The sequence below is a fragment of the Erinaceus europaeus genome, chromosome 4 (genome assembly GCF_950295315.1).
Source record: "Erinaceus europaeus chromosome 4, mEriEur2.1, whole genome shotgun sequence".
In the NCBI taxonomy this organism is placed as follows: domain Eukaryota; kingdom Metazoa; phylum Chordata; class Mammalia; order Eulipotyphla; family Erinaceidae; genus Erinaceus; species Erinaceus europaeus.
The window spans coordinates 135229943-135244806 of record NC_080165.1 but is presented as its reverse complement, the minus strand read 5'-3'; the positions used below and the strand labels follow the sequence as shown (position 1 = coordinate 135244806).

At 41.5% G+C, this 14864-nt stretch overlaps 1 protein-coding gene across 4 annotated transcripts in view; it reads right to left on the bottom strand.

Annotated features, from left to right (window-relative positions):
- The window catches only part of TRAPPC3L (trafficking protein particle complex subunit 3L), a 63033-nt gene that overhangs the window by 24044 nt on the left and 24125 nt on the right, over nt 1–14864 (bottom strand). For all 4 annotated transcript variants that reach the window (XM_060190595.1, XM_007521041.2, XM_060190597.1 and 1 more), the window contains one exon: nt 14609–14708. In XM_060190595.1, coding sequence (XP_060046578.1) covers nt 14609–14708 — 100 coding nt within the window. The remainder of the gene's footprint in view (nt 1–14608; nt 14709–14864) is intronic.

Here is a 14864-nt window from a genome sequence, read left to right as displayed (position 1 = left end):
GGGGGTTGTATTGCTAAATGGGAATCTGGGGAATGTTATGCATGTAAAAAAAAAAAAAAGAAGTAGAAACGCAAAGCAGAAATTGACTGAGTTTGGAGTATGGCACCAAAGTAAGAAAGCAGAAGTATACTAGAGTTTGCAGTGAGTACCTCCCTAATACTTCCTCTCCACTTTTCCAAGCTTTGGGTCCATGATTGCTCAACAATTTGTTTGGCTTTGTATGTTAACTCTCTTTTCAGTCACCAGGTTCCAGGTGTCATCAGGATGCCGGCCAGACTTCCCTGGATTGAAGACACCACCAATGTGTACTGGAGCTCAGCTTCCCCAGAGACCCATCCTACTAGGGAAAGAGAGAGGCAGACTGGGAGTATGGACCGACCAGTCAACGCCCATGTTCAGCGAGGAAGCAATTACAGAAGCCAGACCTTCTACCTTCTGCAACCCTCAATGACCCTGGGTCCATGCTCCCAGAGAGATAGAGAATGGGAAAGCTATCAGGGGAGGGGGTGGGTTATGGAGATTGGGTGGCGGGAATTGTGTGGAGTTGTACCCCTCCTACCCTATGGTTTTGTTAATTAATCCTTTCTTTAATAAAAAAAAAAAAAAAAGAAAGAAAGAAAGAAAAGGTAACAGCAGCAAATGCTGGAGAGGGTGTGGGGTCAAAGGAACCCTCCTACACTGCTGGTGGGAATGTCAATTGGTCCAACCTCTGTGGAGAACAGTCTGGAGAACTCTCACAAGGCTAGAAATGGACCTACCCTATGATCCTGCAATTCCTCTCCATGGGATATATCCTAAGGAACCCAACATATCCATCCAAAAAGATCTGTGTACACATATGTTCTTGGCAGCACAATTTGTAATAGCCAAAACCTGGAAGCAACCCGGGTGTCCAACAACAGATGAGTGGCTGAGCAAGTTGTGGTATTTATACACAATGGAATACTACTCAGCTGTAAAAAATGGTGACTTCACCGTTTTCAGCTGATCTTGGATGGACCTTGAAAAATGTTGAGTGAAATAAGTCAGAAACAGAAGGATGAATATGGGATGATCTCACTCTCAGGCCAAAGTTGAAAAACAAGATCAGAAAAGAAAACACAAGTAGAACCTGAAATGGAATTGGCGTATCACAGCAAAGTAAAAGACTCTGGGGTGGGTGGGTGGGGAGAATACATGTCCAGGAAGGATTCAGAGGACCTAGTGGGGGTTGTATTGTTATATGGGAAACTGGGGAATGTTATGCATGTACAAACTATTGTACCTACTGTTGAATGTAAAAAATTAATTCCCCAATTTAAAAAAAAAGTGAAAAAAAAAAAAAAAGAAACAGAAGGATGAATCTGGGATGATCTCACTCTCAGGCAGAAGTTGAAAAACAAGATCAGAAGAGAAAATACAAGTAGAACCTGAACTGGAATTGGCATATTGCACCAAAGTAAAAGACTCTGGGTTGGGTGGGTGGGGGGAGAATACAGGTCCTTCAGAGGACCTAGTAGGGTTCGTATTGTTATATATGGAAAACTGAAACTGAGAAATGTTATGCATGTGCTAACTATTGTATTTACTGTCAAAGGTAGAGCATTAATTCCCCAATAAAGAAATTTTAAAAAAAGATATGCATCTCTATGACTAAAAAATAATGTTCTCCAAGTATAGTTAGAAGAAAAACCTAGGATAATTTCTCCTGCAGATACTTTGCTTTCACATTAAAATTCTGTCATAAGTAATTGATGTGAGTTTCTGGGTTATGTCCAATCAGTTTACAGAGTCTGGAATTTATGGCTATGTACACACACTTTTCGACTAATGAAAATTTTCCATGCTTTTCTCTTGTCACTCCTCCCAGAGGTACAAAGAGGAATAGATTAAAGGGGGGGGGGGAGTTCTATAAGGCAGCTCTGGCCCACTCAGAGAGGAGAATTAAGTCTAAGTGGTCAAGTTTGTTCAAACAAGTTTCTTATTGTTAATAGTCTAGTTTCTATATTTCTACCTCAAAGGTAAGAGTTCTCAGAGTATTTTATAAGTCACTTTTGCTACGAATACTCATCATTTTTAAATACTGAAAATATTATGACTATAAAAAGGATATTTCTTTCCTTTCAACTTTTTCCACTCCCTTCTTCCCGGCTCAAAAATGCTACTAAGTAGGAAAGTGGTCTGACATTCAGCTGTGATGCCCGCCTTCTCTGGAATGTTGTGTGGTGTTGTGCTGTGACTTCCATGGAATTTAATCCCTGTTTTTCAAAGGCTCCCACTTATTTTAATATCTTGTGTTAGAAAATATGAAGAAGAAAAAAAAGGATGTAAAACAACTCAGTGGATCCCTATGAGCAAATTTTCAAATTAACCTTTGAAAAATAGTGACAAAGTAACAGTAGTAGCAAAGACAAATGTTCTATTTAGGGTTAATCTCATTAGTTTCCATTGTTTTATTGAAGGATGGAAAGAAGTCCTTCCTACTACTTAAAAAGTGCTGAGAATTGAGTCAGGTGTGTATTATATCTACCCCCTGCGGGAATAATGGCTCTCTGTGACCTTATTCCCAGTTGCCCTCTGTAGGCTGTAAACTTCTATTCTCCATGTTTGCCCAGATCCTTTGGATTACTGACTGAACATTTTACTTGGCATCACATTATCCCGTCAGTCCCTCCACATGAACGCATACCAAGAAATGCCTGGCTTTGAAATCCAACCAGCTTTGGGGCTACTACTACCACTGCAGCCAGCACTTCAGCAATTTGGGTGGGGGTGGTGAGCACATGTTATCATGACTAAAGTCTCAAATATCCAGTTACTAACTGTGCTCAGTGGCAAGAAATCTGTTTTAGGACTGAGGAATCTTTGTCACTAACAGAACCACAACTATTGACCCTCTGATACAGGCGAAATAAATGGCAACCTCTCTGCACTCTCTGTCCCTCCTCCTCACCCTTCCCTGTACGCATTTCCCAGCAGAATGTTAGTTATGGCAACGAGTTGCCTGAAGCGGAGTTGACTTGAGCTGAAGGCAAGTTGCCCTCCACCTGTACGTATGTGGGGAGCACAATTTCCTCTAAGTCTCTTGGGAAGGTGGCAGGCTGAGTCTGGGCGCATTAGCATCTGGCGATGCTGACAGGCAGCCGCAGTGATATTGAAATGAAAAATTTATAGGCTCCTGGTGGGTGCCCACTTCTACATCCCAGCATCCCGAGTGGCGGGCTCTGTGTGACGGGCTCTGATCGCCGAGAACCTGCTCTCACCTTTATTGTCAACATCTTGATGGACATGGTTCCTAACCAATCAGTTTGTGCCGCGCCCAGTTTGAAACTGATAAAAGCTGGGTGTTGTCGGACAGGTACAAGCGTGTGCGGGTCTGGTAGGAATCGGCCTGTAACCCTTTAAGGTAAAATAAACGTCATTCCCTGCCCTCCATGTGGCCTCAGGTCTCGTTCTTTGGTTACTTTTGAACTATAATATGGAATTTTTATTGCAATATGTTCTCAGTGTCAATGAGTGGGAACAGTGTGCATCTGGCAGAACACCTGTGCGCACACGTGATAGTGCACACGGACCCAGATTCAAGCTCCTGGTCCTCACCTGCAGGTAGGTGAGTGCTGAAGCAGGAAGTAGGTCTCTCCCCCCATCACCTCCTTCCCTCTCGACTTCTCTCTGTTTCTATTCAGAATAAACAGAAAGGTGGAGGGGAAAGGACATTATAGCACTGAAGTTTCCTTTGGTACAATGGAGGCCTGCTTGAACCTGGGTTGTGCACATGACAAAGTAAATGCACTCTCAAATGAGCTATCTAGTCAGCCCTCAGGCTGCATTTCTTACTTTATTCCTTAAAGTACCGTGTGTATAAAAGACAAAGTGAGTGATGGAAATCACTTTAAATCCTGTTAAAGAGCAAAAATAAATAAATAAAATATATGTATATTTGCTTTGCCATGAGTGCAAACCAAGTTTTTGCAGGAAGCTTTTCCTGCTAGGAAGTCCTGTCTATCTCTCTTTCAAAACTGGCATAAGGATCCCGGTTCGAGCCCCTACCCCACCCCCCGCCACCTGCAGGGGAGCCACTTCACAGGCGGTGAAGCAAGTCTGCAGGTGTCTGTCTTTCCTTCCCCTCTCTGTCTTCCCCTCCTCTCTCCATTTCTCTCTGCCCTGTCCAACAACAACGACATCAGTACCAACAATAATAACTATAACAACAATAAAAACAAGGCCAACAAAAGGAAATAAATAAATATTTTAAAAGACTTATATGAATAACAATAGCTCAAGAAAACTCTGTATTACTTTCACTTTTTTAAAATGCATTTGCTCTAGTTAGAGGAAAGAAACAGATATAGAAGAAGCCAGTCAACAGCAAATTCTTAGAAATTTCTCAGACTGATTGAAACTAAACTGATTAAACTAAAATGCAAATGCATCTCACTCTGTTTTCACAGTAAGCCTTTTCTAAATAAAGCCAATCTTGAATTCCTTACTTTTACACAGATTTTCTGTCTTGCTTGCTTATTCATCTTGACCCTGGAACTCCTGCCGGCTACATATGGACATTTCAGAAAATGAATCTGGTCAATTTGAAGTCTATGAGACAAAGACTATCTCCTCTCCTAATACACCTTTCCCTGAGCACTAACTTAAGTGCCAATCTGGCATTGTACCTTGCACCTTACTTCCTTGAACTTCTAGGGAAAAGAACTTATGTTATTGGCTGGCTATATTCTGGGTCTCTTAGCCATAAAGTACTTTCAATAATAATATAATAGAGAACCAACCTAACAGTCATAGGTTCCAAAATATACAGAGACTTCATAAAACTCACCAGTAAAAAAGCAAACAACTCAATTTTAAAAAATGGGCAAAGAATCTAAATAGGCATTTATAATTTTTTAAAATTTTCTTATTGGGAGTTGGGCGGTAGCACAGCGGGTTAAGCGCACGTGGCACAAAGCACAAGGACCAGTGTAAAGATCCCAGTTCGAGCCCTTGGCTCCCCACCTGCAGAGGAGTCGCTTCACAGGTGGTGAAGTAGGTCTACAGGTGTCTATCTTTCTCTCCCCCTCTGTCTTCCCCTCCTCCCTCCATTTCTCTCTGTCCTATCCAACAACAATGACATAAATAACAACAACAACTGCAGCAACAATGAAAAACAACAAGGGCAACAGAAGGGAATAAATAAATAAATAAATAAATATAAAAATTTTTCTTATTATCTTTATGTATTTACTGGATGGAGACAGTCAGAAATTGAGAGGAAGGGGAAGATAGAAAGAGAGGAAAACAAAGAGATATCTGCAACACTGCTTTACCACTTGTGAAGCTTTCCCCCTGCAGGTGAGGACTGGGGGCTTGAACTCTAGTCCTTGTACATTGTAACACGTATGCTTAACTAGTTGTGTCATCACTCAACCCCCTAACAGGTGTTTATCTAAAGAAGAAATACAGATGGCAAATAATCACAAGTATTGGAAAAGATGTGGAGAGAAGGGAATCCTTATATATTGCTGGTGTGAAAGGAAACCCGTGCAGTGTTAAGGAAAGTGAAATGGATGTTTCTCAAAGACAACATAGAAATTCTGTATCATCCAGTTATCCCAGTTTTGGATATTTACCTCCTACTACAAAAGCATTCATTTGTAGAAACACAGCAGGAGAAAGATAGTTCTTTCCTTGGTTTTAGTGTGCGATTTCTTGACTTACTTCTGCTGGAAATGGTGACAGGCAGTGCAGGGCATAACTAGGGATGCTCATTTTCAAGTTTGCTGGTTCCAGCCTGTAGTTCTCTGCCAACCACAGCCCACTTATGCCCAAGCAGAGAGAAGTTGAGAAGAAAAGGGAAGATACAGAGGAAGGGAGAGAGAGACCTGAGAGAGAGAGAAAGAGAGAGAGAGAAAGAAAAACCTGCAGACTTGCTTCACCACCTGTGAACCTCCCCTTTGCAGGTGGGGACCAGAGGCTTGAACTGAGTCCTTGTGCACTGCGATTTGTGTAGTCAATCAGGTGTATCACTGCCTGGCCCCTTCATTTAAATTATTTTAAAAGGCAATATCTAGTACTTCCTGTCAAGTCTAATCTTTTTTGAATATTTATTTATTTATTCCCTTTTGTTGCCCTTTGTTGTTTTATTGTTGTAGTTATTCTTCTTGTCATCGTTGTTGGATAGGACAGAGAGAAATGGAGAGAGGCAGGGAAGACAGAGAGGGGGAGAGAAAGATAGACACCTGCAGACCTGCTTCACCGTCTGTGAAGCGACTCCCCAGCAGGTGGGGAGCCGGGGGCTCCAACCCGGATCCTTAGGCCGGTCCTTGCACTTTGTGCCACGTGTGCTTAACCCGCTGTGATACCGCCCGACTCCTAAGTCTAATCTTTATAATCATTTTGATTTACTTTTTTTCTTAACAAAACTTTCATCACAAGAATATTCGAAAACCATGGTGTATATTTTTGTGTAAGTAAGGAAGTGGTTTTTGGGCAGACAGTATTTTCTTCTTGCCTTTATCATGATATAATTAAACTCTGATATTATATAACTATAATTAAGACAAATTGTAACATCTGTTTATTCTAATTTTTTTTGTCTCCACAGTTATCGCTGGGGTTCGGTGCCTGTACTATGAATCCACTGCTCCTGGAGGCTATTTCTTCCCTTTTGTTGCTCTTGTTGTTACTATTATTGTTGTTGCTGTCATTGTTGTTAGATAGGACAGAGAGAAATCGAGAGAGATGGGGAAGACTGTTTTACTGAAGTTTTTTTGATATCATGCTAGCCTAATATTGACAAGTTCATAAGTCATTCTTTTTTAAATGATAGAGATTTATTTATTTATTTCAATTTTACTTATTTCAGAAGACAGAGGGAATGGGAGCATCACTCTGACACATCTGAAGCTAGGAAATCGAGCTCTGGTCCTCATAGGTCTTCAAGTGTAACACTATCTGCTGTGCCAGTTCCCAGGCCTCTTTTATAAACTATTCTTTTTTTTTAATTTATTTAATTTATTTATTCCCTTTTGTTGCCCTTGTTGTTTTATTGTTGTAGTTATTATTGTTGTTGTCGTTGTTGGATAGGACAGAGAGAAATGGAGAGAGGAGGGGAAGACAGACAGGAGGAGAGAAAGATAGACACCTGCAGACCTGCTTCACCACCTGTGAAGGGACTCCCCTGCAGGTGGGGAGCCGGGGTTCGAACCGGGATCCTTATGCCGGTCCTTGTTCTTTGCGCCACCTGCGCTTAACCCGCTGCGCTACAGCCCGACTCCCAAACTATTCTTATTTGAAAGTTGTAGTTGTACTTTCAGACAACTACTGACTGCAAAGAAAAAAAAAAACTTGTATACAATAAAATTAAATTTTAAAAATGAATTTTTATTTTAGTTTTTATGGCCACTCCAAAAGCTTCCCCACTGCAGACACTTCTATGTAGTGAAGGGGGTGGGGGGGGGGAGGCTCAAAATCAGGTCCTAGTGCTTAGCAATGTGTATGGTCTCCCAGGTAAGTCACCTGTTTGGCCCTAAAATGAATACATTTTAATGTTACAGGATGATGACTTTAGAATTAGTTGTTCAGGGGCTGAGTAGTGGTGCACACAGCTGAACACACACCACCATGTGCAAAGGACCCAGGTTCAAGCCCCCAGTCCCTACCTGTAAGGAGGAAGCATTATGAGTGGTGAAACAGTGCTCCAAGTGTCTCTCCTTCTCTCTATCCCCCCTTTCTCTTTTAATTTCTCTCTGCCTCTACCCCCCCAAAATTAGTTAATCATCTTTCTTAGATAAAACTGATGATTGTTTTAAATTATTTTATTTTTAATGAAAGACAGAGAATAGAGTTAAAGATCAGAGCACTGCTCATATCTGATTTATGATGGGGGATTCATAACGGCACCTCAGAGCCTCAATCATGAAAGTCTTTTTCATAACCGTTATTCTATCTCTCCAGCCTGAATTTCTTTTTTTTTTTAATAAATTAAGTTTTTATTTATTTATTTATTTATTTTCCTTTTTGTTGCCCTTGTTGTTTAACATTGTTGTGATTATTAATGTCGTTGTTGTTGGATAGGACAGAGAGAAATGGAGAGAGGAGGGGAAGACAGAGAGGAGGAGAGAAAGACAGACACCTGCAGACCTGCTTCACCACTTGTGAAGCGACTCCCCTGCAGGTGGGGAGCCGGGGGCTCGAACTGGCATCCTTACGCAGGTCCTGGCGATTTGCGCCACCTGCGCTTAACCCGCTGCGCCACCGCCCGACTCCCCTGAATTTCTTTTAATGAATTATTTGGCCTGTCAAAATTTCTCTCTTTATATACCACTAGCTGATACAATTTAATTCCTAGAGTCTGTGAAAAGAACTTGTTGGCTTAGTGACATAGTGGCCTCCCTTTTGGAAAAGGCAAATGAGGAGAACAAGAAAAAAACAATAGAACTAAAATCTAAAGTTCCAGGGCTAGGAACAGCTCACCTGGTCAAGTGACTGCTCTGCTCTACATGAAGTCCGTGGCGTAGGACCCTGCCAGATGAGAGCACCGTGGACCACAATGGGGGAGCTCCGCATAATGGGGATGTGCCATATCACCTCTCCTCTCTGTAGTGTTTCCAGGGCTAGGAACAGCTCACCTGGTCAAGTGACTGCTCTGCTCTACATGAAGTCCGTGGCGTAGGACCCTGCCAGATGAGAGCACCGTGGACCACACTGGGGGAGCTCCGCATAATGGGGATGTGCCATATCACCTCTCCTCTCTGTAGTGTTTCCCTCTCTCCTACCATTGGCCCTGGAAGACAATAAAGTGCCATCTGATGTGCACAGGATACATTTCATGGCACCAGGGCCATTTTGCAGAAAGCACCATGTACAAACACTTCTGAGGTTGTTATCATCACCCTCTCCAAGAAGCAGAAGAATGTAGAATAAGGTAAAAGGTCAGAAGACTGACTCCTACTTGCAGGCTTTCATTGACTCGTCTAGCATCTCACTCTCACATCTAGGTGCAGTTTCTTTATTTACACAGTTTTCTTTGAATGCATCCTTTTTCTCTTCCATTCTCTGGAAACAGAACAGGGATCATGGGCATTGTGGAAGCCATGATATCTGCTGAGTATTTGAGAGGGACTAGAAGGGGATGAAAGTGCATGGTCTGAGAGCACAATCCACATGTCACATCACCAGCTTCTATTCTATATGGTTCTGGTAAACTTCCTTTGATCTTACCCCACTTGCCTATAAGACTGACCTTGCAACATTTAACACCTTCCTCTTGTGAGAAAACCCTTTAAAGATGAAAGTAATATTGCTGTAAAAGCCCAGACATTTTAATGAAAACTTAATTATAAGCACAGCATCAATAGGTGACAACGTAACTAAAGTTTGACCCTTCATCTGTGTTAAGAGGCTCTTGACCTGGCTGACTCATTCCCACATGTAAAGGAGCATTTGGTGTGAAAGAGGATGTGATTACATCAGAGAAAATCAGACCCTTGAAGAGAAGTGCAGAGACCAGGAGACAACTTGGCACAAGAAGGCACGAAGGTGATAAAAGTGTCTCTTCGTTGATAAGAAACACAGCAGTGAAGTGAATCTGTTCATTGAGACCAGGAGGGGCACCCGAGAATTTGTAGGACATCAGAAAGATCACAAAGAAAGAAACTTCATTTATTTTTAAAATATTGTTTTAAATTTTTTATTGTATTTATTTATTTATTGGATAGAGACAGCCAGAAATCAAGAGGGAAGGAGGTACAGAGAGAAAGGGAGACAGAGAGACACCTGTAGCACTGCTTCACCACTCGTGAAGCTTAACCCCCGCAGGTGGGGACCAGGGACTCAAACCTGGGTCCTTGTGCATTGTAACATGTGTGGTCAACCAGGTGCACCACCACCCGGCCCCAATATTATTTATTTATTTAATTTTAATTTTTTATTTTTTTATTATTGGATGGGGACATAGAGAAATTGAGAGGGGAAGGGGAGATAGAAAAGGAGAGAGACAGAGAGCCCCCGGCTCCCCACTTGCAGGGGGGTAGTTTCATAGGCGGTGAAGCAGGTCTGCAGGTGTCTATCTTTCTCTCCCCCTCTCTGTCTTTCCCTTCTCTCTCGATTTCTCTCTGTCCTATCCAACAAGGACAACAGCAATAATAACAATAACAAATAAACAACCAGGGCAACAAATGGGGAAAAAATAGCCTCCAGGAGTAGTGGATTCATAGTGCAATCACTGAGCCCCAGCAATAATTCTAGAGGCAAAAAAAAAAATTAAATAAATAAATAAATAAAATAAAATTACCTAAGAATCAATTGAACTAAAGAGAAAGACTTATATCTGGAAAATATAAAACACTGGTACATGAAATTAAATAAGACACAAATAAAAAGAATAATACCTCTTGCTCCTTAATTGGAAAATAATATAGTTAGAATGTCTATGCTGAAGCTTGGAAGATAGCAAAATGGTTCTGCCGAAGACTTTCATGCCTGAGGCTCTGAGGTCTCAGGTTCAACTTTCCACAACAGCACAAGCCAAAGATGAGTAGTGCTTTTTATCTCTGCTTCTTTCTGTAGCTTTCTTTTTCATTAAAATGAAATATTTAAACAAACAACAACAACAAATCTATGCAGCCCAAATTAATCTATAGATTAAAAGCAATCCCTGTCAACATTTCAGTGGCACTTTTTTTCTGAAATAAAACACAGCCATCTACATTTTTAAAGATTTTAAAAAATATTCATTTATTATTCATTCCCTTGTGTTGCCCTTGTTTTTTTATTGTTGTATTATGATTGATGTCATTGTTGTTGGATAGGACAAAGAGAAATGGAGAGAGGAGGGGAAGACAGAGGGGGGAGTGAAAGATAGACACCCGCAAACCTGCTTCACCGCTTGTGAAGCGACTCCCCTGATCCTGTCCTTGCGCTTTGCGCCATCTGCATTTGATCCGCTGCGCTACCGCCTGACTCCCTAGCCATCTACATTTTTAAGAAAAAAAAAAAATTTAGGGAGTCAGGCGGTAGCAGTGGGTTAAGCGCAGGTGACACAAAGCGCAAGGACCGGTATGAGGATCCCGGTTCCAGTCCCTGACTCCCCACCTGCAGGGCTTCTAGCCTGCCAGAGGCTAGAACTGGGATCCTTACTCTGGTGCTTAACCCGCTGCGCTCCCACCCCACCCCCCAAAAAAAGTCTCATTAAAAAAGAGAGAGATCAAAGCACCACTCCAACATCCACTAAACTCCAGCTGATTTCATTTTTGGTGCCATTCTGATGCCTTCATGTGGTGCGGGGGATCAAACCTAGGACCTAATGCATGCAAAGCGTTTGTTTTACAGCCAAGTCACTTCCTGATCCCCAAGTAGGGAAAGTAAATTTCTCTTTCTCGTTTCCTTCCTCTCTTCCTTTCTCCTTCCTTCCTTCCTTCCTTCCTTCCTTCCTTCCTTCCTTCCTTCCTTCCTCCCTCCCTCCCTCCCTCCCTCCCTTCCTCCCTCCCTCCCCTCCTTCCTTCCTTCCTTCCTTCCTCCCTCCCTCCCTCCCTTCCTTCCTTCCTTCCTTCCTTCCTTCCTTCCTTCCTTCCTCCTTCTTTCTTTCTTTACTTTTTTCTTTCCTTCTCTCCTTTTCTTTCTTTTTTCTTTCTCTCTCTTTCTCTTTTAACTACTACAGGCTTGTCACTGAGTTTGGGCACCTACACTATGAATCTACCACTCTTCCTTTTTTTTCTTTCTTTCTTTTTTAAATTTTTCTTTCTATTGTATTATTCAGGACAGAGAGAAATTGTGTGGGGAGGTGGGGAAGAGAAACAAAGGGAAAGGAAGAGACACTGCAGGTGGGGAATGGGAGCTTGAACCCAGTTTCTCGGGCATAGTAACAGGTGCACTCAACCAGCCACTGCCCAACCTAGAAAGATAATTCCTAAACCTGTTTAGTGATATGATAAACTTTTTGCACTGCGGACAAAAAAGACCTTAATTTCAATTTCAACCATGTGATTCATGAGCCATGAAAACAGTAGCAAACAAGTGGGAAAATCTTTAGCTGAGTGGTGTTTTTGAAAGTACTTTTTTTTTTTTCTTACACTAGCATTCAAGTTTTATCACATTATTTCTGGGGCTCAATTTTCTTGAAGATAGGTGTAGTAAATGTATATATTTTTTTTTTACCAGAGCACTGTTCAGCTCTGGCTTATAGTAGTGTGGAGGCTTGAACCTGGGATTTGGGGGCCTCAGGCATGAGACTCTGTTTGCATAATCATTATGCTATCTACCATCTGCCCAGTGTAATAATTCTATTCTGCCTATTTTGCAAGGATATTTTCAAAATTACAAACAACAAAAAATAGGTATAACTGCATCAGAGCCAAAAAGCACTGTGCAGAGCTACTATTATCATGGATGTGAATAGTCACTTTGACAACATGAACAATACTGAAGACTAGGGGAAAAACAATGAAACTAATATAAAGGATTGGGTTGTGAATGAAATCTCCCAACACAAATACTTCTGATTAGAGATGGGTTTCTACAAAATGTTCAGCAGTTCCCTCTAAGAAGCAAAAATTAATGAATTGTTCCAGGGAGTCGGGCGGTAGTGCAGTGGGTTAAGCGCACATGGCGCAAAGCACAAGGACCGAGTAAGGATCCTGGTTCGAGCCCCCGGCTCCCCACCTGCAGGGGAGTCGCTTCACAGGCGGTGAAGCAGGTCTGCAGGTGTCTATCTTTCTCTCCCCCTCTCTGTCTTCCCCTCCTCTCTCCATTTCTCTCTGTCCTGTCCAACAACAATGACAGCAATAAAACAATAATAATAACAACAACAACAATGAGAAAACAAGGGCAGCATAAGGGAAAATAAACAAATATAAAAAATTAATGACTTGTTCCAGTCACTTTTATTACTATTGTTCCTGTTTGTTTTTCAGAAGAATTCTTTTGTCTTCCACATGAAAACATCACTAGCTGTTCAGATAGAGGATGACTTCAAGTCCTCTCTATTTATCAAGACACCAATTAGCAACACAGCTTTTATGGTAGGGCCCCAGGTAAATCAGGCCCAGGCACACCAAGTGGGAATACCATGGCACGGAGGGAAGATTCAGTGCTGTGGTGTCTCTTCCCTCTCCATCTGAAATATTGGCCGGGAGTGACGAAACCCTATTGATAGTAACAAAAGACTGACTGAGAGGCTTTGGCATTGATGCACCTGGTTAAGTGCACATGTCTTATCTTCCTTTTTTCCTCTCTATCTCCTCCTCCCCTCTCAATTTCTCTTTGTCCTAACAAATATAATAGGAAGAAAGAAAGAAAGAAAGAGAGAGAGAGAGAAAGAAAGGAAGGAAGGAAGGGGAAAAGGAAAAAAGGAAGAGAAAGAAAGAAAGGCCACCAAGAGCTGTGCTGACACTGAGCCCCAGTGATAACCCTTGTGGCAAAAAAAAAAAAAAAAAAAGTAAAAGAAAAGGAGAGAGAGAGAGAGAGATACTGAATGCATCAAATGGTGCAATGCAGAGTCCCAACATTTCTTTTTTTATTTTCCCTTTTGTTGCCCTTGTTTTTTTATTGTTGTTGTAGTTATTTATTATTGTTGTTATTTATGTCATTGTTAGATAGAACAGAGAGAAATGGAGAGAGGAGGGGAAGACAGAGAGGGGGAGAGAAAGATAGACACCTGCGGACCTGCTTCACCGCCTATGAAGCGACTCCCCTGCAGGTGGGGAGCTGAGGCTCAAACCAGAATCCTTGAGCTAGTCCTTGTGCTTTGCACCACCTGTGCTTAACCCGCTGTGCTACCGCCCGACTCCTGTCCCGACATTTCTAACTTCTGTCCCTTTTCTCTCTTACTAAAACAGACAAAAGGATGAGGAGCCAGAGCTGGAAAATTATCTCCTGCACAACCAATAGGACATTAAAACTGTGTGTTTTCTTCCTAGATGTCTGCTTGTCTCTGTGTGTGCGAGGTAAATGAAAACCCTTGTCCAGTAATGTGACAGCCTGGAGGGAGTTTACCTGACCTTCACAATACCACCTAGTCAAACAAACTTCCTATTTCTCTCATAAATGAAAAACTCTGAGTTAACTTCCATAGGTCTGCTGAGGGAAAACATTATGGACAAATATTTCCTGGTCTTGCCTTCTTTCTGAAATTTGAGCCAGGTCCAACCAATTCCAAGTCATCTCTTATAACATCATGACTGTCAAGAAAGCTCTTAGAGTATAGTTGTTTACTGGAAGCTTTATTTTTCTCTTGGAAAACATCGCTTTGGGAATAGAATAATACAGTAGTGTTCCCTGAGATAGTTCCAAACTATCTCTTCCCATGATTATATAAAGAAAATTGATTCGTAGCCCTTGTATTTCACTCTGCTTCTGTCTACCTTTTCAAAAACGTTTCTAGTGCAGAAAAACACTGCACCGATACCACGAGGTCAGAGAAAATCTATAGATGTCAGAATGCCTAAAAGCATTTTTTTTTTTTTTTGGGCTACAATGGCTTTATCTCTGTGCTGGGATAAAATGCTATTTGATTGGAATTTCCTCTTAGCACCTAATAAGAAATGTAAAAGGAACATGTTCAGTAAGAGCCCCAAACCATCAAACTTAAGACAAATCAAAGATTTGGAAAGCACACCTACAGAAATAAACGTGCATTTACCTGCGCAATTATGTCTGTGATTTCTGAATAACTGTGGCATCTTCTGACACAAGATCGTGCCAAAAAGTCTTCTATCAACCGAGTCCCAATGCCATATCCCCTGTGGATATTAGAAATAATAGGGTTTGAAAACAATATTTGAGTGATTAGGAAATTTCATTTGCTTTAAAAAGCCCCAGGTGTTTAAGAATAGATTCATCTATATAGCACTTACACAAGTAGATAACAAGCTAAATCAAACATGTAAAATGACTGC